The sequence below is a fragment of the Lagopus muta genome, chromosome 4 (genome assembly GCF_023343835.1).
Source record: "Lagopus muta isolate bLagMut1 chromosome 4, bLagMut1 primary, whole genome shotgun sequence".
Classification (NCBI taxonomy): domain Eukaryota; kingdom Metazoa; phylum Chordata; class Aves; order Galliformes; family Phasianidae; genus Lagopus; species Lagopus muta.
In genome coordinates, this window is record NC_064436.1 from 59,175,717 (window position 1) to 59,197,950 (window position 22,234).

At 37.7% G+C, this 22,234-nt stretch overlaps 1 protein-coding gene across 3 annotated transcripts in view; it reads left to right on the plus strand.

The window, feature by feature from the left end:
- The window catches only part of STK32B (serine/threonine kinase 32B), a 152,101-nt gene that overhangs the window by 98,238 nt on the left and 31,629 nt on the right, over positions 1-22,234 (plus strand). For all 3 annotated transcript variants that reach the window (XM_048943147.1, XM_048943149.1, XM_048943148.1), the window contains exons 5-6: positions 9,014-9,051; positions 18,153-18,242. In XM_048943147.1, the coding sequence (XP_048799104.1) occupies positions 9,014-9,051; positions 18,153-18,242 (128 nt within the window). The remainder of the gene's footprint in view (positions 1-9,013; positions 9,052-18,152; positions 18,243-22,234) is intronic.

Below are 22,234 nucleotides of genomic sequence, written 5' to 3' on the forward strand. Positions count from 1 at the left end.
CCTGCTAAAATGAAGCATTAAGCCGAAAAGGAATGCTTGGTACTAGAATGCTTGGCATCAAAGTAACTTGTTTCCATAGATATGACAACCCAAAATCTGGATCTGGGTGTCCATACTCACTTTAGAGGTAAATTGAGAAAGGTGGGGGCCTCAGAGACCTTCACTAATGAGTTTTTTACGTTTATTGTATGATTACTGCAGCAATTATATCTTGCATGTGCATCAGAGAATGGTTTTGTTTCCAAACAAGATAGAAACTTCTTAATGGGAAATGGTGATAGAATTCTGATTAGCATCATATGACTGGATGCTACCAGATAAATAGTTGAAAGCACTTATGGATATATTTTATTCATCCATTCATTTATTTTCTGAACTAAAGCCTTGGAAACTGGAATTGCAGAGAAAATACAAAATTTAAAATAGCACAGAGGAATTTAAATAGTAAAGCCAATTAAAAAATGGTTTATTTTTGCAAGTCCTACCAAATTTGGAGCACTTAGATCTAACTGGTAATGTGTCACAGTTTGTATGATAACAAGCCCACATATTTCTGCTTGGTGCTAAGTATATTATTTGAGGCTGAAATATAGAATCTTGGCAAAGTTTTTTTTCAGTAATATTGAGTACTTTTCAGGCCTTGAATTGTTTACTGATTTTTTTTACACAGAATTCTGTATGATTGTATTAATTTTTAAATTTAGTTTTTGCCTTTGTGAGTACTACGAACATGCAATTAAAATATTTTACAATAGTTAAAATACACTGATAAAATAACAGTTCCTTACCAGTTGTAATGTTTGTTAGTCTGAGTCTTTCTGCAGGGAAAGGAGTTAATGTTTTTAAAGATATCTGATATCTGTCTGCCCATATCCACATTCATATTTTTTTGAAAAAGAGCAATCAGTAGAAACTTCTACTGGTATTTGACGATTCTGAAGCTCTATTTGGAAAATCACTGCAAAACTATAAATTTGTCTCCATGTCTTACCTGGAGTCTGAAATGCAAATTTTTGAGATTTTTTGTTTCCTCGATGGAGATAGGACTGAATAAATAAGTTCCATTGGGTAGAGTATAGACTAGCTATTACTTTAGTTTTTTGACATTTTGGACTAGAACAGCACACTGTAAGCATTGCCCTCTGACACTGTGTGCAAGTCTCCAGAAAGTTCATATGGAAATGGTGGAGTTGACTGAGTCAATTATTTCACCCTTTACTTCTCAGAAGATAAATCAATGCATGCACATCCTGGTGCTAAATAACAGTTTACTTTTCTTTCAAGCAGAATTAGCAAATCTCAACCGTGCAAGAGTTTTCCCTCTACTCAAGAGAAAAACAGCTAAAAAAGGTGCATACTTCTTCCCAGATCTATCATGATCCTCCACCACATGTTCTCAACTAATTTCCCGTTCTACTGAAATCTTCAAATTCCAAAATTACAGTGATTCACAGAGTCACATCATGGTATGGCATTCATTAGAGCAGGAGCAGATGACTCTGAAGGTCTTTTTAGGAAAGGACAGTACAGGGCAGTGATTACTAGTGGGAGCTAAGAGAGGGGAATGTGAACCAGCAGTCAGAGGTCTTTAGCTGTTAAAAGTCTTTAATTCCTATCCTTCTGATAGGAAGTAATACCATTGTTTTAAAACCAGTATTTTAATACCATTGAGTATTTCTTGAAATAAGGAAAGATGTTGGTCAGAAGCAAAAACCAGTAAATTCAAATGCCTAGAGAAAAAATATTAATATAAGAAATAAGCTGTATAATTAAGAAAATAGAAGAACTTACTTAAACATTTATATTTAGTTTTTCAAGATTTATCCTATAAAACAGACTGTTAGATAGTCAGCTCTAAAGAGAAAAAAAAAAAAAACAAAAACACAAGAAAACTGTTAGGGATTAAACAATATCTACTCAGGCCAGTTTAGTCCTTCCATTGACTTCAAGAGTCTTTGGATTGCTTCCTTTGTATCCTTATCGAAAATACTACTTTTCTGGCAATACTGCTTTTCTGAAAGAGTAGTCAAGCACTGGAATGGGCTGCCCAGGGAGGTGGTGGAGTCACCGATCCTGGAAGTATTCAAGGAATGTTTGGATTTTGTGTTGAGGGACATGGTTTAGTGAGTACTATTGGCAATAGGTGGATGGTTGGACTGGGTGATCTTGAAGGCCTTTTCCAGCCTTGGTGATTCTGTGATTCTTCTGAGAGTGTAAAGTACTTTTAATTTGTTAAATATTTAGAGACATGATCCCAAGGAAAAAGTCTTAGCATTCTTCAGGGACATGAGCCGCATTACAGTGAAGTCTATGATACGCATACAGATTTAGGTCCATCTCATCCAGACTGAGGTGAGCATCTCTAATGACCATGGAGTTTTGTTATCAGGCAGTAGGCATTCCCACTGCCCCTGGAGGAGGTTCATAAGCAGGTAAGTTAGTTTATAGGAAACTATTCAGTTCCTACTGCCAAACTGTAAGGCAACGATAGCCCTTTTTACTCCCTGCAGAACTCATCTATAGAAATAGGAAACATTAAGGTTGGAAGGAACTTCAAGGGATTTCTAGTCCAACTTCCAGCACAAAGCACAATAGAGTGCAAGGTCAGACCAGGCTTTCTAGGGCTTTATGTCAGTCAGGGAATTCACACCCTCTCTAGACAGCCTGTTCCACTGCTTAAATGTCCTAACTGTGGTTGTTTTTCTTTGTAGCCAGTCTGAACCTCCCTTGTTTATCTTGCACTTGTTCTTTGTATTCTAGTTTCTGTCTTTTGAATAAAAGTATGTTTTCTGTCAATTCAAATGAAAGCGGATGGAAATGTATTTTAAATATGTAAGTCTTCATTTCATGAGTTGGTACACAAGTGAGTTTTTTCTGTAAGTTATCCTTGGTTAACTTGGTTTAAGTGAATAGTTGAAAACTCACCCTTCCACATTTAGAGAAAAACAGATTTCATTTAAAAGTGAAAATATCACTAATGAGTCACGCTAGTAAACTGCTATCAACTGAGATGCTCACAGTTGTTACTGTGGGATTTTAGAAGATCAGGAGAATGAAAATGCAACAGTACTTTAAATTCTGCTTTGAGCCAACAAGGCAAAAAAAATCCATCAGTCATAAAGGTGAAAGAATGTACTTTGGATTCTGATTGATACCAATTAAAGGATTAGAGGTTATTACGTACGTAAATTAAAACCCATTCAACATTGTTATAGTTGAAAGCACTCCTCTGATCATATTAAAAAGAAGCCTGAACTGGAGATGAATAGCTGTCCCTTTGTTAGAAACAAAACAACATATAAAACCTTTTGATGTAATAAAGAGAAAATATAGGCAAAAGCAGGAATTTACAAAATTTTAAATGGCAGAATCAAAGACAGTAGTCATTGTATGTTTGCAGAATAAAACAGATGGGCAGTTAGTTTTTCAATTCTGTTTAAGAGCAAGAATAGACCTTGCATTCAACATAATTGTTGAAGTATTTCAAAACGATGAAGAGAAGCTAGCATCTGCATTTGCTGTAGAAGGATTTTCTGGAATCAGATTAATATTAACTGTAGGAACGCAAGCTGATGGTTCTGTTATTCACATCTGAAGTTTTCTTTAGGCCTCCTTAGCATTTTTATGCAAGTATGTCTTGCAGTAATCAACTTGAGTTTAATCTCAGTTGTACAAATAAAACCTTGTTTATTTTGTTCATTTATATGAAATATGAACATTTCTGTCTCGTTCCAAAAGCAAATAAAAAAGCTCTATTGACCATCTACATACCATTTATATATGATATGCCTGTCACATCACATCTTACAGGTCTCTTTCGTTAACTAAACAACTCTAATCTATTTGTTGTTTCCTCTCAGCCATTCCTTTTTAATTTGTGGTTGTTCAGCCTTCCAAGATCTTTTCTTTTTTCAGTGCTTTATTTCAAAAACTGTGAAATCAGATAGCTTGAGGAACCTAACACTGTTTTATATCATTATACATTTTTCAATATTTCCTTAGGTAAACTGAGCAAAGCATGGTTGATTTCATCAGCCACAAGCCTGTCCTTTCTAGATTAATATTTGAAGTCCAATAGAGACAAAAAGGAATGAAAAGTGACAATGTCCTGGCTGTTACTTCATAGCAGTACACGTGGAACTTTTTTGGAGATAGCTCTGGATTTCAAGCTTTACAGTAAATAGCATCACCATATGCTTTGCATATGGTTCTTTTATATGACTATTTAATCTATATAAGGAACACAAGTGTGGCTTCTTCCTTTTAGAGCAATTAAGATCATTCTCTTCTAGTCATTTTATCTGGTACTGGCAATGTATTCACCTAATTTTCACACTCTTATTGAGATTTCTCAGACTCCTTATCAGCTGATTTTTTTCTATGTCGCATAGCTAATTAGCATTATGTTACAACTACAGTGAATTGCAGAGCATTTGAATTTTAACCTCCTTTCATGCTAGAGATAAGCTATTTATTCCTACTATTTTCTTCATGAGTATTTAAGCCCTGGGATAGATTTGAATATGTGGAAGCTCTGATTAGCTTCCATCTGCACTGGACTAACTGGACTATACCAAAGATTCCTTCCAGGTCCCTTATAAATCTTTCATGAACTTGTTTTTAGCCAAAAGGAAGAGGAAAAATAGCAATGAACAATTAGATGTGTTATGTTTCATAGATTCAAAATTCAGGTGGGAATGGACCTCCAGAACTGTTAAGAGTCCACTGTTCTGCACAAAGCAGGGTCAGCTGTAAGATCAGAACAGGTTTCTTGACTTTTATTTAGTCAGGTCTTGAAAACCTCCAAGGATGGAAATTACACAACCTTTCCAATTCTGAATTTAGAAAATTATTAACCAAACTTAGTAATTCCTGGAAAGAATGTGGATGGAAACAGTGAATAAAACTGAAAATGTTTGAGCTTTAATCCTTTACAATCAACAGAATCTTTTCAAGTGAGTTCAGGAGACTCTGATTGGCATATGCAATGAATATGAGTGACTCACTGTTATACTCCACGTAGAAAGAATGTCTTCGGTGTCCACTTGACCTAGATATTGAAGATGCAAATAGATTATCAATTATTCATTTTTACTTGGAAAATACATGAAGCACCTTTTTAAGGTACTTCCATCCTTCAGGCAGCCTTATTTGGCGTTTCTCGCTAGGTGAATGAAGAAAGCCAGAAATGGTTTCGTAAGCAATAGCAACAAGTAGAAACTGAACCATATTTCTTCCAACTTTTTTTTCTCATTTGTTTTCAACTCTGCTTTTTTGGGTTGTTATATTAGTTACAATATATAACCTTGTCCTGTCAGTGAGTGAAGACTTTGAAGGTTTTTCTGCTTCCATTTCTATGTTTTTTCTGTGTATAAAAAGAAGAACTGGAGTAGCACCAGCACAGAATGAGAAAGTCAAGGTTTAGAAATTAGTTATAGACAACTCTGTTGTTGGTGAATGGGTTTGAAGGTAGCCCAGGGCTTTTCTGAGTCTAGACATGAGTAAGTTTGCTGTCTGCAAAAGTCTTTAGAATTTTCTAATGAGCTAGTTCAATATACTGGGATTATGAAATGAGTATTTCAGTTCATTATATCAGCTAGGAGTATAAACAACAGGAAAACCCTGAAGTTAAGGAACTGAATTTCACATCCTTCTTTTCCCCATTTGAACAAGTTTGCTAAAAGGAAAAACTTTTTCTGATGATGTATAGTCAAAACAGAATTTCATTTATTTAACATTTCTGAATTTAACAGCTTAACTAAAGAGTTATTATCTTTTAAATCCATATTTCTACAGAAACAGCATTTTCACTATATAAATGAATTTAACCAGAGCATTTATTCAAAGGAACTAGCTGCCTTTTGGTGAACACCACAAGCCTTCCATTCTGAACATATCCTCTAACTATAACTGCAATGCTCCTACACTTTCCAAGTCTTCACACTGACTCTGTTGAAGCCAAATGTATTGAAGGTGCAAAGACATGACTGTGAGCTCATCCCTCTCCAGTCTGTAAAGCTTTCAACAAGGTGCCTCCAGTGGGGTGATCTTCGAGCTCTATGCTGTAGACTGGGAATAACTACATAATAGACTGCTACTGGAAAGCACAGTTTTTACTGTTAACTTGTGCTTTATTTTCTCATATATCTCATATATCACATATAGACAACTCCGGGCATGTGATCTGAAAACGGTGGTATCTTACACTCAAGGGGAAAAACACACATAGGAAACTTGTTCCCCTTCTTGTTTAGGTTAGCCCATGACATTTACTTGCTGTAAAGTCAGTTTAAAAATATGAGATTGGAGACATGGTGATGAGTCTATCAAGTTGCGTCAGGTACAGATGAATCTATTAAGTTACCTCTGCAAGCTGATACACCCTGCCCCCAGCTGCGGTCCTGCCTCAGAGAAAATGAGCAAAGACACTGATGGAAAAGATCCCTCAGGTAAGAATCAGTATCAAGTATAAGCCACTGCTTGCATTAGTCACAGAAAGACAAGTAGAGGTATAATTTTTACTGCTCAGCTTACTGAACATTGCAGATACAACTGCATGTAAGATATATTTGACACTATATGCGGTTGACTAGTGGATTTGTCAGTGTCTTTTCTGGTGACAATAAAAATACACAGTCTATGTAATAGTGCAAAACCATAATAGATATTCATATTGTTAAAAATCATCTTCTTAAAAAAAAAAAAAAGAGAAAAGGCATGTACCAGTTACATGTCCCATGTTCCCTGGGAGACACATTGCTATAGACTTGACAGTAGCTCATAAAGTCAAATATTTCCTTTCTCTCAGTTTTATTCTCAGGGAAGTACTCATGATTTTATCATTCCAGTCCTAAGAGTTGGGTTTTTTTTCCTCAGTTTGTTGAAAACAGTATGAAGAATGAATTTATCACTGATATTAACAAGCCACAGAATGGCACTCATGGATATGACTGTGACTCCAATTTTTCACCCATATGAGAAGTGCAGAGTCATATTATGCTTGTTAAGTCTTGTAAAGACAAAGTTTTAAATATTTAATTCAATAGTTATTAGTCATAATTGCAAGTTCATTTCCACTGAAAATCATGGTGTACTTTATAGTCATGGGCCAGATACAAAGTTGTTGAAATCACAGTTCAATCTCTTACTGGGAAACAGTTGTCAGTAATTAGAGATCAGCTCATTACTAGCAAACATATTTGATATCAGATGAGAAGTAGCTTTTCTGAAAAGCTCATTAGCTGAGAGATAACGTATAAAACTACATATAAAAATGTATAACATTTCCTATGCTAATTCGACCAAAGATAAGTCTTATAAAAAAGGCATTCAAACCTACAGTTCATCTGTATCTCATAACGTCAGCCATGTGAAATCAGAGGAAGGAGAGTTTCTGATATGGTAAGCTATGTGCCAAGAGAGTGTGAGGAAGAGGAAAGAAACAAGTTAGAAATCAGAGATTTGTGGTTGACATGGATTCTAGGAGAGATCTCCTCTTTATATTACAAGTATATATCAAACTTTCTCCTGAATCAGACCACTATAGATAGCCTGTAAGTTATACAGAAGAAAAGCAGGTGTTCACACTGAAATATTAGTATAAATTTCCATTCCAGATGGTAATGCATAGTGAGATCATTTTCCTTATGCACACACACATCCTACAATATTATGCAGAACGTGATTCAAAACAATTCTTTATTTATTCTGTTTCCCAGCTTTTGCTTCACAAACTGTAAATATAATCTTCGTGTACTTCATATTTTCATATGATTCTCAGGAAAAGCTAAAAAGTTTGGAATTCATAGTATTAGGCTGCAAGTTGACTTTTGTCAACAAAGATATCGAAGTCACTTCATACATAATGTATACAGATGCTATTGCTATCTTATTCCTGACATTTCCTTCAGAAATCATTCTACATTTAAAGTAAAAAAAAAACTTCTGATGCAATATTATCCTTTTGCAACACTTCATTCTTCTCTTTATTCCATTCATGGGAAAACTAGCTAAAATTTGTTAGTGAAATCTAAATATGTGTAAGTACATAATTCAGACAGGATTTATAGTGAAATGTTTAAATCAGAATAATCAAGTCATCCTTTGGCTGCATTAAAATACACAGATCTTTGGAATACATTTTTCAATGCCTTCTCTTCTGAGATCTGTGAAGAATTTAGCCCAAGAGGCAAATATTTTGCACAAGGCAGATCAATGTATCTCCTCTTCAGGAAATGCAATACTGCTTCAAAATTGTATTAGGTGTGAGCTGCCAGTGTGAAGGCACTGTCCAGCAGTGGTGAAGAAAAGTTGCCTCCATTTTTCTTGACAGCAGAGTAAAGGTCAACTTAAAAAGACAAACATGGCTCTCTAACCAGTGTCTTTTCTTTGTGCCAAGAACATCAGAGTTGAGCTGATGTTTTGATACATCACATCCCACATTTCCTTAGCACCACCCCTTTTCCAAGCCTGCTATTTACCATTACAAGCAGACACATGTAGATTCAAGTGCTAAAAAGGGAGCTGCTAGATCTGCTTGGGTAGTATAAGATCTAGCAGGACTCTCCAATATGTGAGTGATTCATGCATATGAGCATGGCAGATTAGTAGGTCTGGCAGAAAGGGTAGATCAGTGATGTTCCCAGTTAACTGATTTCTTGTGTTTGTCACATGCAGAGTCCCTGAGGCAATCAGGCACGTCCAGGATGTGAATCTTCCATTTTGTTGTTCCCACTACTTTAAAGAGTAAAGTACATCTTGAAAGCCAAATCTTTGTCAATGCTAACCATATGAAAACAAAAACATATGAAATAGAAAGCTAGGCAACATCTTTAGTATGCATGCTTTCAAGGCAGTAAATAATGTAGATAAAAATCATTTACCTTTGTATATGATATGATTTTCATTGCTCTAATTTAAGTTACTTGGCCCCTGCAAACATATGGAAAACATTTTTAAAGTGCACATTTTCTTTTGCTATGAATTATAATTCATGCATTTTCTTATTTTACAGGGATATCAAACCTGACAACATATTACTGGATGAGCATGGTGAGTAAATATTGACTGCATTCTCTGAGATGCCTCTAATTTGTGAGCTGTCTGTGATATGGTGGATCATGGTTTTTAAGTCAGCTTGAGCTGCAGGATTCCAGTTGAAATCTGGACATTCTGCACATCCCCCTGTCCAATTGGCAGTTTTGCAATATTCATTCCTATGGAAAAAAAAAAAAAAAGCTGATCTGAATTGAACATGAAAGAATTAATAGGAATGAGGATCACCAGGGACACCAATCAAAAATAAGTTAATATTTTAATAACATGATTACTGTAAGTCACTGAGGGTAGGGAGACCCTTCGAGGGATTTAGATAAGCTGGATCACTGGGCTGATATGAATGTGATGAGGTTCAACAAGGCCAAGTGTCGGGTCCTGCACTTTGGGCACAACAACTCCATGCAGCATTATAGGCTTGGGGATGAGTGGCTGGATGAGTGTGAAGAAGAGAAGGACCTGGGGGTGTTGGTTGATGCTCAGCTAAACATGAGCCAACAGTGTGCCCAGGTGGCCAAGAGGGCCAACGGCATCCTGGCCTGCATTAGAAATAGTGTGGCCAGCAGGAGCAGGGAGGTGATCATCCCCCTCTACTCAGCACTGGTGAGGCCACACCTCGAGTACTGTGTTCAGTTTTGGGCCCCTCACTACAGGAAAGATGTTGAGGCCCTGGAACATGTCCAGAGAAGGGCAACAAAACTGGTGAGGGGTCTGGAGCACAAGTCTTATGAGGAGCGGCTGAGGGAGCTGGGATTGTTCAGTCTGGAAAAGAGGAGGCTTAGGGGAGACCTCATTGCACTCTACAACTTCCTGAAGGGAGATGTAGTGAAGAGGGATTTGGCCTCTTCTCCCAGGCAACGAACAGGACCCAGGGAAATGGCTGCAAGTTGTCCCAGAGGAGGTTTAGGTTGGACATGAGGAAAAACTTTTTCTCTCAGAGTGGTCAGGCACTGGAATGGCTGCCCAGGGAGGTGGTGGAGTCACCATCCCTGGCAGTGTTCAAGAGGCGCCTGGATGAGGAGCTGTGAGATGTGGTTTAGTACTTGTGGTAGCAGTGGTAATGAGAAGACAGTTGGACTAGATGATCTTACAGGTCATTTCCAACCTTGTGATATACTATGATTCTATGATTCAGTGATAATCGCTCTTTAGGGACCTTCCAATACAGCAGTACCAAGCATCTATTTTCTGTACTGAAATCATGAAGGATTAGGAAATTTCAAATAGCAAAATATTGTTCATCTGAAATTATTTTCCTAAATTTAGATGCGAAATCTGAAATTTGCCTCTAAAATGCCTATAAAATTTTCATGGTTCTACATATAGTTCTGGCTCAAAAAATACTTAAAAATGTCTAACAACATAATCAGCTTTGAATTTTCAAGACTATTTCCATGATCTCAAGCAAAAAATGTGCTGAGTGAATAAAAATTCTGACTTTTTTTTATGAGAACCATACAGATGCAGAGAATATATGAAGTATTTTGCTAAAATGAAATGCATCTTTTTGCAGCCATTTATAGCAAGGATACGAGAAAATATAATAAAAGCAAGTTTTGACCTTGTATTAATTAGAACAGAAGTACAAGACAGACAAAATGGAAATTAACATGTGTTTGCCGCTGGGAAAGACTTGTTTTGCTTTATACACTTCAGAAATCAACTAAGAGCTGTTAATCTCTGAAAAAAATACAGACTTGAAATGATGCCAAAGATACAATTATTTTTCAAAATCTGTTGTAGAGCTGCTGGGTCAGCATGTTAAAGATGATTAAAGAAGTAACATTTAAGACAGCTGGAATTTACCTCTGGGAATACTGACGCCAATAAAACTTAATGATATTTCAGTCTTAAACCATCTAGGACTTCAGGAATTTAGTGTTTCAGACTCACATGTGTTAATTTTCCCTAGACACTAATATCAGCAAATAAGCATGAAATAGAAATATCTTGTCTTTAAGTCCTGTGTGAATTAAAGATGGAAAGGCAACATGAAATGACTATGAGTGTTAAATCTCTGATTGACAGCCTTTGAAGTAGTTACGCTTATCTCTCCTTGCTCCTCAGCAAGGTCAGTTACAACACAAAATCAGCCTCTTGGAAGTGCTTTCCTATGGGATCCAATGTAGTGTAGATGAGCTACGCAAGAGCCAGCAGTATGTTGCAGAATTACATTTGGGTGACTACAAAATATTCAGCAACAAAATTAGCTAGTGCCGGCTTGGAAATATTGGGATGGATAGCCCCTGCTCTGCAAAGCAGCATGGTGCTTCACCAGTCTTTACCAAGGTAGACCTTGGTGAGCAGAATTAATCAGCTCACAGATCTGCTGTGTCTGGGTGCTGTAGTTCTCCCAGTCTGGGCAAGAGACCCTGTACTCACTAAATGAGATGACGATGTAGTAGTAGTGTCTGTATCATGCTGGTCATCATCATTTATTTATAGATACAGACTCATTTAGATCATCTGATCCATTTTGGTTGTCTGCACTTAAGCATTAATATCTATTTCTCTTCAGTGAATAATACAGAGGAAGTTTTTTGTAAAGATATAGAGAACCAAATTTTGCATTTAGACACATGAATCCTATCCAAAAGCCCTAAAAAAGCTTCAATTAAGATGCGACACTGTATGGGAACTGCTGAATCATGGCCTGAACCTCTGATAGATCACCTGAGGTGAGCAATGAGTCAGCCCTGGGAGCACAGGTGAAAGCAATTCACCTATGCTGTCAGAAGAGGTGGAGGCAGGCTCCACGTCTTCTAGAACCCATTTAAGAGCTGACTAGCAGGAGGGAAGGATGTCTTCTGGAGATTGCTCCTTTGGAGTTTCATAGGGAGTAGAGGATATGGGTAAGCATTCTATCTATTCTCTTTTGGTATAATAACTGCTTAGCCAAACTCTCTGGTATGTTTCGTAATTATAACATCTGTACATTCATTGATTATATAGGCACTTCACAGTAACACAATTTTTTTGAGGAACCATCAACTTTCACTTAGCAAAAATAAATAAATAAATAAGCAATTGTTCAATATATGTATGTGTAAGGTAAGCAGCTTCTTTTCTCTGTTTCTGTTCCTATGGCTGTTGCATTTGAACAAATCCTCACTTCCTGTAGTGTAGGAACATAGTGTTCTGCTGAAGTTCTGATGTAGTAGCGGATGAGTTTGGTCATCACAAGAAGTGTCATACTATATAAGAACTGTGAAAATTCTTCTTTAGCAGAAGATGATTGTCAGATGTCCTTAAGATATTCACTCTCTCGTGATGGGAGAGATTAGAAACATTTTCAGGGTGCTGCAGCAGGAGCATTGGTGTCCCATTTTTTTGGTTCAAACTCTAAATTGAACTAAGTAAACAAACACAAATCTCTTCTGTTGTGTTCTCTTCTCTCCCAGAAGGCTTATAACTATCAATAACCTCTAAATTTAGCAGTAGAGTTCTCTTCTTCTAGCATGTGTCTCAAATAGATACTCCAGTAACAACTGAAAAAACTGCTTTGTGGTTCATGGCAGCTACTATTATTTTATTATACAGAGAAAAGAACTACAGAAATCTCCTGATAACAGTATTCTGTTCCCTCCACCGCTCTTTTCACATTAATGGCTTAAATCTATATATCTGAAATGACAGTGTTTAGGGCTAAAGCTTGACAAGTCTGGTCTATGTTGCACTTATCCTGAAATGTCAAAGAAATTAACGATCCCTTTAAATATTTCCATGATCTATTAGTTGTTGCATCTGAGGATACATATAATGTCTGAAATATAGAAAAACAAAGAGTATTAATCATATTAGGATATTGTCTTTTTTTCTTTTCTTTCTTTTTTTTTTTTTTTAATCAGAGATGATAACTTGTTCTTTCTATAGCTACTTAACAGCATTATTAGCACTTCTGATCATTCTGCAGAAATCATGAGGCTCCCCTTTTGACATCCAGATTTTGTGTAGTGCAGAGCAACCAAACTGTTAGTATACTGTTTCCAAGAATTTGCAAGGGTTTGATTTCCTGTCAGGCAAGTGTGAAATGATGTCTTGAAACAAGATACAGCAAGGTTTCTGCATAGCTTCCCAAGGAAGACTGGGTTGATGATTGGACTAGATCATCTTAGTGGTCTTTTCCAACTCTAATGATTCTATGATTCAAAGAATTCACCTCAGGATCATACACGGGATCCCAGCCAGTATTCTATCGCAGTCAAAAGATCATCTCCACAGACAGTGTCCGCTGCCAATTCTAGTCATCAGATGCTTCGGTGATCCTTATCACCTGCAATTTTTATATTAGGATGTTAGTAAAGCTTTGTATATTCCCATTAAAAACTGGATGGGTCTTTGTTAATGAATTCTACTACTACTTCTTTGAAGCTGCTGCCAAAACTGGCCTTTACAACCACATGGAGAAACAAGTTCTACCAGTTCACCATCTTTTATGAAAGTGTTTTCTTCCATTTGTTTTGAAACATGCTGCTTACATTCACTTTATTCCTCATTTTTATGACATCCCAAAACTCCTTTAAAAGCTTTTATAATTGACTGGTTTATTGCTTCTATCAGTAATAATTTTACTCAATAATCATTTCTCTTAGGAGGGAGAAAGGTAGATTCAAGTTGGTGTGTTATTTGCCTTTTTATATACGACTATATTATTTTATGATCATCAAATCTTTCCTTAAAAGTCTATTTCCTTGTTTATGTGAGACTCTCAACTCTCATTTGGAAATTAACATCAAGTTTGAAAAATGTAGACAATGAGCAATCTTGGTCTTAAAACTAAAAATAGGATGAATAAAAATCACCACCCATAAATTCAATAGTTTAAGCCCTGAATGCTGACTCCTGAACACACCTTAAGCAGGACCATCAGGCTTCTAGCAATCTCCTGATGATGAGTGTCCAGCTGCCAAGGCATGCAAAGTTCATCTGGATGCAAGATGACATTCTTGTACTCAATATAGATGAATGTGAAGAACTGGTTTTTAAATAGTTCATAGAGTTTGACCTTCTGGGCAAAGTAGATCTGAATTTGATCCAAAATATTACTACGCAGAGATTTCTTATCAGCTCTGATGCATGCTGAGCTGGTGGCATTAACTCCAGACTGGTATTTTTTCTTTCTGTCCTCAGATTCACCCCTTCACTTTCATACCCTAGAATATTAAAACTCATTGAAACTCATTAGTCAGCCAGCCTCAGCCACCTATCAGAACTTGTTTTAATTACAATTATGATCTATTCTCATTTAGCAAAAAAAAAAAAAAAAAAAAAAAAAAAAATCAGTTATAGTCAAAGATGATTTGTTTTATGCCTTAAATATTTGGTGAATATGTGATAAACTGATGTACACGTGCCCCATATGTTTATACCTCATGCATTCTTTCTGAGATGCACACAAAGCTTTAAAGGGTCATATACTGTCTGTAGAAACTAACTTACAGATTTGCCTTACCTGGCAGCACACTAGAGGAATGCAGTTCTTGAAATAATTGTCATTGAGATTCTTTCTACTCAAGATTAAGGGTAGTTATGGCACTAAAGGACATAGTCTAGTGGGCATGGTGGTGATGGGTTGATGGTTGGACTAGATGATCTTAGTGATCTTTTTCAGCCTTTATGTTTCTATGAACTATACATGTATACTTAGCTGAAACCGGTGCAATCAGATTTGAAATAACCATTTTGCAGAGAGCTGGAGAAATGTATGCATTTGCCTCCTCCACTATCTGCTATCCTCTCATTATCAGATGGAGTCATGCATCCTAGGACATTAAGCAAAGAACTCTTCTGTTGTGATACTTGAATTTATATAGGTTCTGTTGAATCTGCTGTGCATTGCCCTGCTTCGCAGCTCTTAATAGCCAAATCCAGGTGGTGCTGACATACTGTTCAGTCCAGTACCTTACTTGGTACCTGAGAAGGTAGCCAGGATACTGGACTTGAGCTTGATGGTCAGTTTTTCTAGATAAAATCCGAAAAGAGAGATCAAGTACAAGGTGTGAAGCTCAGAAGGTAAAATGTCCCTGTGAACTGAAATTTTGGAAATAAATTAAAATAGCCAGAACTGTTGTATTTTTACTGCAGAAATAGTTATCTTTCATCCCTCCCTCTACTCTGTCCTGGTGAGGCCTCACCTTGAGTACTGTGTCCAGTTCTGGGCTCCCTGGTACAAAAAAGACAAGGATCTCCTGGAAAGAGTCCAATGGAGGGCCACAAAGATGATCTCTCCTATGAGGAAGGGCTGAGCAACCTGGGTCTGTTCAGCCTTGAGAAAAGAAGATTCAGGGGGCATCTGATCAGTGTCCATAAATATCTAAGGTGCAGGAGGCAAAGGGACGAGGTCAGACTCTTCTCAGCAGTGAGTGGCAATAGGACAAGGGGAAATGGCCACAAATTGAAGCATAGGAAATTTTGCACAAATGCGTTTAAGAACTTCTTCACAGTAAGGGTGACAGAATGCTGGAACAGGTTGCCCAGTGAGGCTGTGGAGTCTGCTGCTCTGGAGATGTTCAAAACTCACCTGGGTGCCCACCTGGTCTAGGATCTGCTCTGGCAGGGTGGCTGGACTACTCTCTAGAGGTCCTTTCATCCCCTACAATTCTATAACGCATGTGACTACATGCATCTGCAGCCATAAAAATGTCATAGAGACTGATTAGAAAGGCTCATAACAAACTGGGGTCTGTTTGCAGTCCTTATGGCAGCACAACCACCACCTGCCCAGAGGACACCTTTCCGGTCCTCCATGGCAAACTACCAGCCCTCTAAGCATCAAGCAAAATCTGTGTTCAAGCACCCCAGAGGCTGTAGAAGAACAAAGGTGTTCTTTTTTCCAGAGATACAGATGTGGTTTTGCTGTGTGGTGCTGTGACCGTGGGAGCAAAGCATTACTACTTTATCACCAGCAGCATGCAGAGCTCTCAAGCCTATCTACTTCCCTTACAGAGAGGCATTTTTAACAAAACACACCAACTAACATTTATAACCCTTCACACATGTGCTACTTTGGTTTTGTTAAATGAAAAGAAATCTAATAAAAGGGAGAGAAAACAATGCACTGCAGGAGAGGCAATTTTCATTACAAATCAACTGTTTGGATCAGTTTGAATGGAATATTATGTGATAGGTGTTTTGCAACAGGCTATCATGCTGGCACTCTAATAGGGAGAATCATTTACAGTAGTGTCATTTAAATGACACAATTTTATCTATCAAAAAAAAATCTTAGTTTTCAAGATCGTTGCAGCTTTTCATTCTACAGTGCACATGGAATTAAAGCCTCAATGCCATGGAGTGCCTGTGTGTGGTTCAATTGTCCCTCTCAATAAGCATTCTGCCATCATGTTCTACTGCAGAAATGAACTGCAGTTCTCCTCACTAGCCATGAGCTGCAGCCAGCAAGAGGGAGGAATGCCATCTTGGAAACTGGTGGCAAGACAGGCTGTGCTCTCTGACTGCTTTTATGGGAAGCAACACCTTCCACTCTCTATGAAGGAATTACTTGCTCTGCTCAATGCTTTTGTTTACCTTTTGCTCATGTTTTTTGGGCAGGGTGTCTTAGGAGTAAGCATCACCACAACAGAAGGAGTTCTTGTGAAGACTAAAAAATGTGTAAAGCACTTAATCAAAAACTTCTGCTATGTAACCCATTTGAAAAAAATATGTTTAAGTTTGGAAATGAGATGTGCCTTCTTCCATTTTACTTTCAAAAGCATCCTAGGTCTGGCCAAATGAGGGGACTCTGAGAATTTCAGTTCACGTATGGCTGAAGACTGTTTGGAGGCTGGCAGGTACATTTCCTGGAGACTTTGAGTAGGATCTAGGTCAGATTGTCAAAGCAGTGTAATCGTTCATTGAGATTGCTGTTCCTCAGTCTGGCACTGGGGAAATGTTCAGTGTCAGGACCACAGGCAAATCAACTTTTACGTTCTTTTCATCTTTGACGGTAAACATGGTAACAGCTTCCTTCACTCAGTAACTGCTTCATGCCCAAAGCCTGCTCCACGCTGTGGACTGAGTGAGTTTGAGATCCTGATTTTTAAAAAAGAGGAGGGGAAAGTATCAGATGAACTCAACGTTCAGGACTCCACCTAAAGGCAAGATGTCTCAACTATGATTTGAGTGTGCGGCTAAGCTGGGGAAGGGAGCACCTATCCACGTCCTCCACAGTGGCATTGCCAGGTGGAATCACAGGCAAAGCGTCCACAGCAGGAACTAGCCCCTAAGTAGAAGATGCAAAACATACCAGCAGATTTATGCAGACAAAATTGTGCAGATACATTTTCATTCTGGATTTGCATTCAGTTTACTTGCCTAAGGCAGATGAGAATTAGCAACTATTGCCTTGCAATGGTGGAGCAATTTAGCCTGTGCCATAAATCACCCTAGGGAAAAAGTAATGATGGCATGTTTGAGCCATCCAACCTGATTAGCTGAGTTTAAATCAGCAGTCTTGGTCAGGCAGCAAGTCCATGGTCTGTATTGTGTCAAACATCTTTCATCTTGTAATCTGCTGTCAAAGGAAGGATTGTCTGGGACCTGCTGCTGTTACACAAATGCTCCTCTACTACCATGAATCTAATTTTGTAGTTATTGTATTTTTAAAATACCCTTTTTTCTTCTCAGCTCCCTTTTTGCCCCAAGGACACCCTGAAAAAGCCAGGCTGATTGTAACACAAAGTGGATGTGATGGCAGACAGGTGTCATGAGTGCAGGAGATTGTGAGGGATGGCTCTAGTTAGAGAAAAGGTGAGGCAGAGTTCACACATCGCTCCAAGAAATTCAGCACTGTTCTGTGCATTACTGCTCCGAAAAGACAATTGCTGTCCTTGGTTCTCACAGAAGGAGGAGGTTCAGGGACGGTCAGAAGTGAGGTTCAGTGTGCAAACAAATAATAGATACAACCATGCAGGGGGAAAAAAAGCATGGGTTTTTTTTTTGCTGTCATTACTTTTTTTTTTTTTAAGCTATGAGCTGTGCTTAATAGTAAATAATAAGACATTAAATTGTTCAGATTTATCAGTTAAACACTGAATAAAGCAAGGAATGTTTGTAAGATGTGCTATTTTGACTTCTGTTTTTACTTTGTATAATTGCAGGACATGTTCATATCACTGACTTTAACATTGCAACCATAGTAAAAGGCTCAGAAAAGGCTTCATCTATGGCTGGCACAAAGCCCTACATGGGTAAGTTTTCAAGACAGTTTCAAAAACGTAAGAAAATTCATACATGAAGGTTGACTCGTGGTATATTAAAAGGATTTTAAGTTGTAAAATATATAGCAAATTTGATTGGCTTCTTTTTTATGAGTGTGTTAGCAATAGAAAATATCAGAGATGAAGGAACTGGGCAGGAACGTGGTCTCCATTGTGCTTTTAGTCAGGGTCTACTTGGTTTTGTGAAGTCAGGAAAGGCTCAGCTGTGATTTCCCCACAGCTGGAGACAAGAATAAATGATCATTTTCACTGCTGTGGTTATGATCTAGCAGAGAACAGGTAATGTCTGTTAAAATGTATCTAGGCACATCCTTAATTGCTCTGCTATGTTGAATACCTCAAAAATTTGTCTAACTAACCACTTAAGTACTTGCCCTATAGTTCTAAGGGGCATTTTATACCTTTTAATCATGTATTTAAAATGCATATCTTGAAGGCTGGGAGAGTAAAATGTGATTTTATTTTACCTGTATATGTATCTCAAAGTTAAGCATCTTGGATAAGATGATAATTCAAATTTTCCCCTGGAGCTGAAGGACAGAAGGCATCTCCTGTAGGTCATTTGTCCCACAAAGTTATCCGCTAGCTTCCTCAACTAATATGTGTGATTTGTCCCACCCGTGGCTTTCTACTCATCTGCTATTTTAATTCTGTCTGTACACAGAACTACTATAGCATGAGGAGATGACTAGCTAAAGGCAAAATATATTCAGGTTCTGGAAGCCAGAAATGTGCTCTGAGCATGCCTGCTAGACCTTCTCTTGTAGACACATATGACAACTATACACTGAAAAGTACTGATAAATTACCGTATTCTGGAAATGTCATTCAGGGAAGCAAAGGCCACTTTGCTATCTCACTTCTGCAAAATGGCATGGAATAAGAGCATTTGCCAAAGAACTAGGAATTACCACGTTTTTCTTTTCATAGCGCAAATAGCACTATGCCAACCTGCTATTAATGAAGCAGACAAACATCTTCAGGACACCTCCATACTGGCTGTGAACCTCACCTAGGCGCAGAAGAAGAGCTGTGTTTTTCAGAAACGAGTCTCCCACTTTGGGGGTTAATAGAATACATTAACATACGTTGCCAAACTGAGTCACTTGAGCTCATGCCAACCTGATGCTCTGTAGTTGACTTCTCTACATGTATTCAACAGAGATCAAGAGACATTCAATGTAGACCTGGCTCAAGCATTTAGGCTATGCAGAGGTATAAGGCTTCAGAATTTCTTTTTCCAGTATTTTGCACTGGTAAGCTTTAGCCAATTCGATTCCATGCCTCTACGTGGACAAGATGGCCCATGTGACACAGGCATTGAGTGTCTAGGAGAGTAAGTCTGGGTACTGAGCTTCCCCTTGGAGCCAGAATCTGAGCATTTGCTGTTGCAAATGTTTCTTACTGGGAAAGGGAAGAGAGGAAAAAACGCTGCCACTTCGCTTACATCAGCAGCTTTTGTTTCAAAAGATTATTTTGTCCACATGCTGTGATTTTGTTTATGAAAACAAAAATCAGAAAAAAAAAGCATTTTTTCTCTAGAAGTAATTTAACCTCATCCCAACAAATGCAGATAAATAGCTGTATGATTTACTTGTTAAACTGATTAAACTTGCTGAAATTCCCTTACACACAAGATGAAAGGAATATTAAAAAATGCCAAAGCTTTCAGGATAGTAGTCTTGCATTTCAGTTAAAAGTTTGTTTCAGAGCTCACAGGTTCTACTTAAATAGCTGCCTGCAATCTTTTAGGAGCCATGGCCATTAGATGTGCAAATTCTTTTATATAGATTATTCAGAAATACCCTTGGAGAGTAGCCATTTTGCAGAGATTCAAAATCAGAATAGACATTTTCCATATTTAAAAATGATAATGGCAACAGTCATAACAGTTGAGTCTTTTCTGAGATTTAATTCAGTAGTTGATTAAATGGCTGTTTTGATGGCCTTACATTTTTAACCTTGAAGTGACTGCACAGTTTTGTATTAGAAAGCATAATTCTTATGAAAGAAGGCGGCTGAGTACTTGCTTGGGGTAGTTATCATTTTAGCATCTGTCTATCATAATCTGAATGGGTGTAATGAAAGGATCATCTGGCTGCTAATGATCAGAGGCAGATTAGTTAAAGTATTTGTACAAAAAATTGAGTATTCAAATATTATACTGAAAATTATTGGGAAATAACATCTTTTGAAGCATTTTTCCATCCATTTGCACATACAGGTGGACACTACTTTTTATTTCATTATTGGTCTTTCTTTGCAGGCTTTTCTTGTGACAAAAAAAGGCTGCCTTTTAAATTTGAAAGCTCAAAAATCTGTAGCGATTGCTGAGCAGTGTTTTGGTATTTTAGGGATGAAATTAAAAATAAAAAAAAAAAAAAAAAAAGAGACCCCATCCTTATGGAATTCCTAGTTTCCACCTTCATCCTAAGGAGGAGTTACTTGTTCTCTGTGTAGCTGGCACTTTCCAAGAGATGGTACATTTGATGCAAAGATCCTCAAATTCAAGCTGTCTAAACTCCACTTACATCCCACTCCATGGTATTGTCCATTTACTAGAAAAAAATGGAACTTCTTGTAATCAAGGTGATTGTAATGCAATCACCTTCCCAGCATAACAGCACAAGAAAGTTTCTCTGGCCTATGTCTGGACTGCCATAGGAAGCTGAGCCAAGGTTGCCACTCTCTACTGCTCTCATTCATCTTCCTTCCTCACATCTGTCTTCCTCATTTCCTTGTCTTCTTCCAACCTCTTTTTGACAGACTACATCAAACTCTTCACTGAGTCTATGTAACTCAGTGGCAGAGTACTACTACCTTGTAGTACTAGTGTTGTGGGGTTTTGTTTTTTTTTTTCAATTTCTGGGAGCTAAATTAGCTACTGGAGGGTTCCTATGAGGGCCCTAGCTGACTTCAGAAAGGAGATGCATTAGAGAGCTGGAGAGAGGGGAAAATGGGCCATCCGGTTTCACCTCAGCCTGTAGGGCCATTATGTCTCTGAACCTACCTCTCTTATAGGCAGCAGTTTCACAACAGGAAAACAACAACAAACACAATAAAAGACCAGAAAGGAAACCAACAAACTAATAACAGAAAAATGGTGTCTTTACAGAGAGACTAGAGCACAATTCACCAGCTTATTTCCTTTCCAGTGTTCCTTCCTAACCTCTTAAAAATGGAAAAAAAACTACAGAAGTCACAAGTTTGGCCTTTTCTACTCAGAAAGATTCAGCAGTTATCTTTGCATTTATTTTGGATTGTGAGAAGGCAGGAAGGCACTTAGAGATGTTAAAATTCTCTGCTTCATGTGAAAAATAATGGGTGAGAATTCTCTGTTGAACAAATTAGGTATTTAAGCTTCAGCAAAACTCAGACATGAAAAGGTTAACAGATATGGCCAGACACTCGATGCTGCTTTTTCCTCTGAATGTGTCGATTTTACTTCGTTTTGTCTTTCAATTTTGTGAAAAATTATATTTTTAAGTTAAGTACTAGAAGTATTTCTCAGCTGCAGAGCTCAGGTTAGATAAGTGTGGGGTTTTTTTTGTTTTTGTTTTTGTTTTGTTTTTTAACTCCTAATGTTTAAGTCCATACAATTTCTGCCTTTAAGGCTGTATCTCGCTTTCCACATAGGATCTATATAGGCCATCTAGACAATGATTGAAACAGAGAAAAAAAGAAGTGGGGAATAAGGCACCGCTTTTGGTGGTAAGCTTTCATTATAGAGTCATAGAATTATAGAGTGTGGAAAAGACTTATCAGTCTGACCTACCACATTCACAGAACTATACATCTCCTGGATACCTCCAGCAATGGGGTGACTCCACCAGTCCCTGGGCAGCCCATGCCAATACTTGACCACTGTATTCATGAAGAAATCCTCCCTAATATTCCATCTAAACCTCCCCTGGTGCAACTTGAAGCTGTTTCCTATCACATCCTATCACTAGATGCTTGGG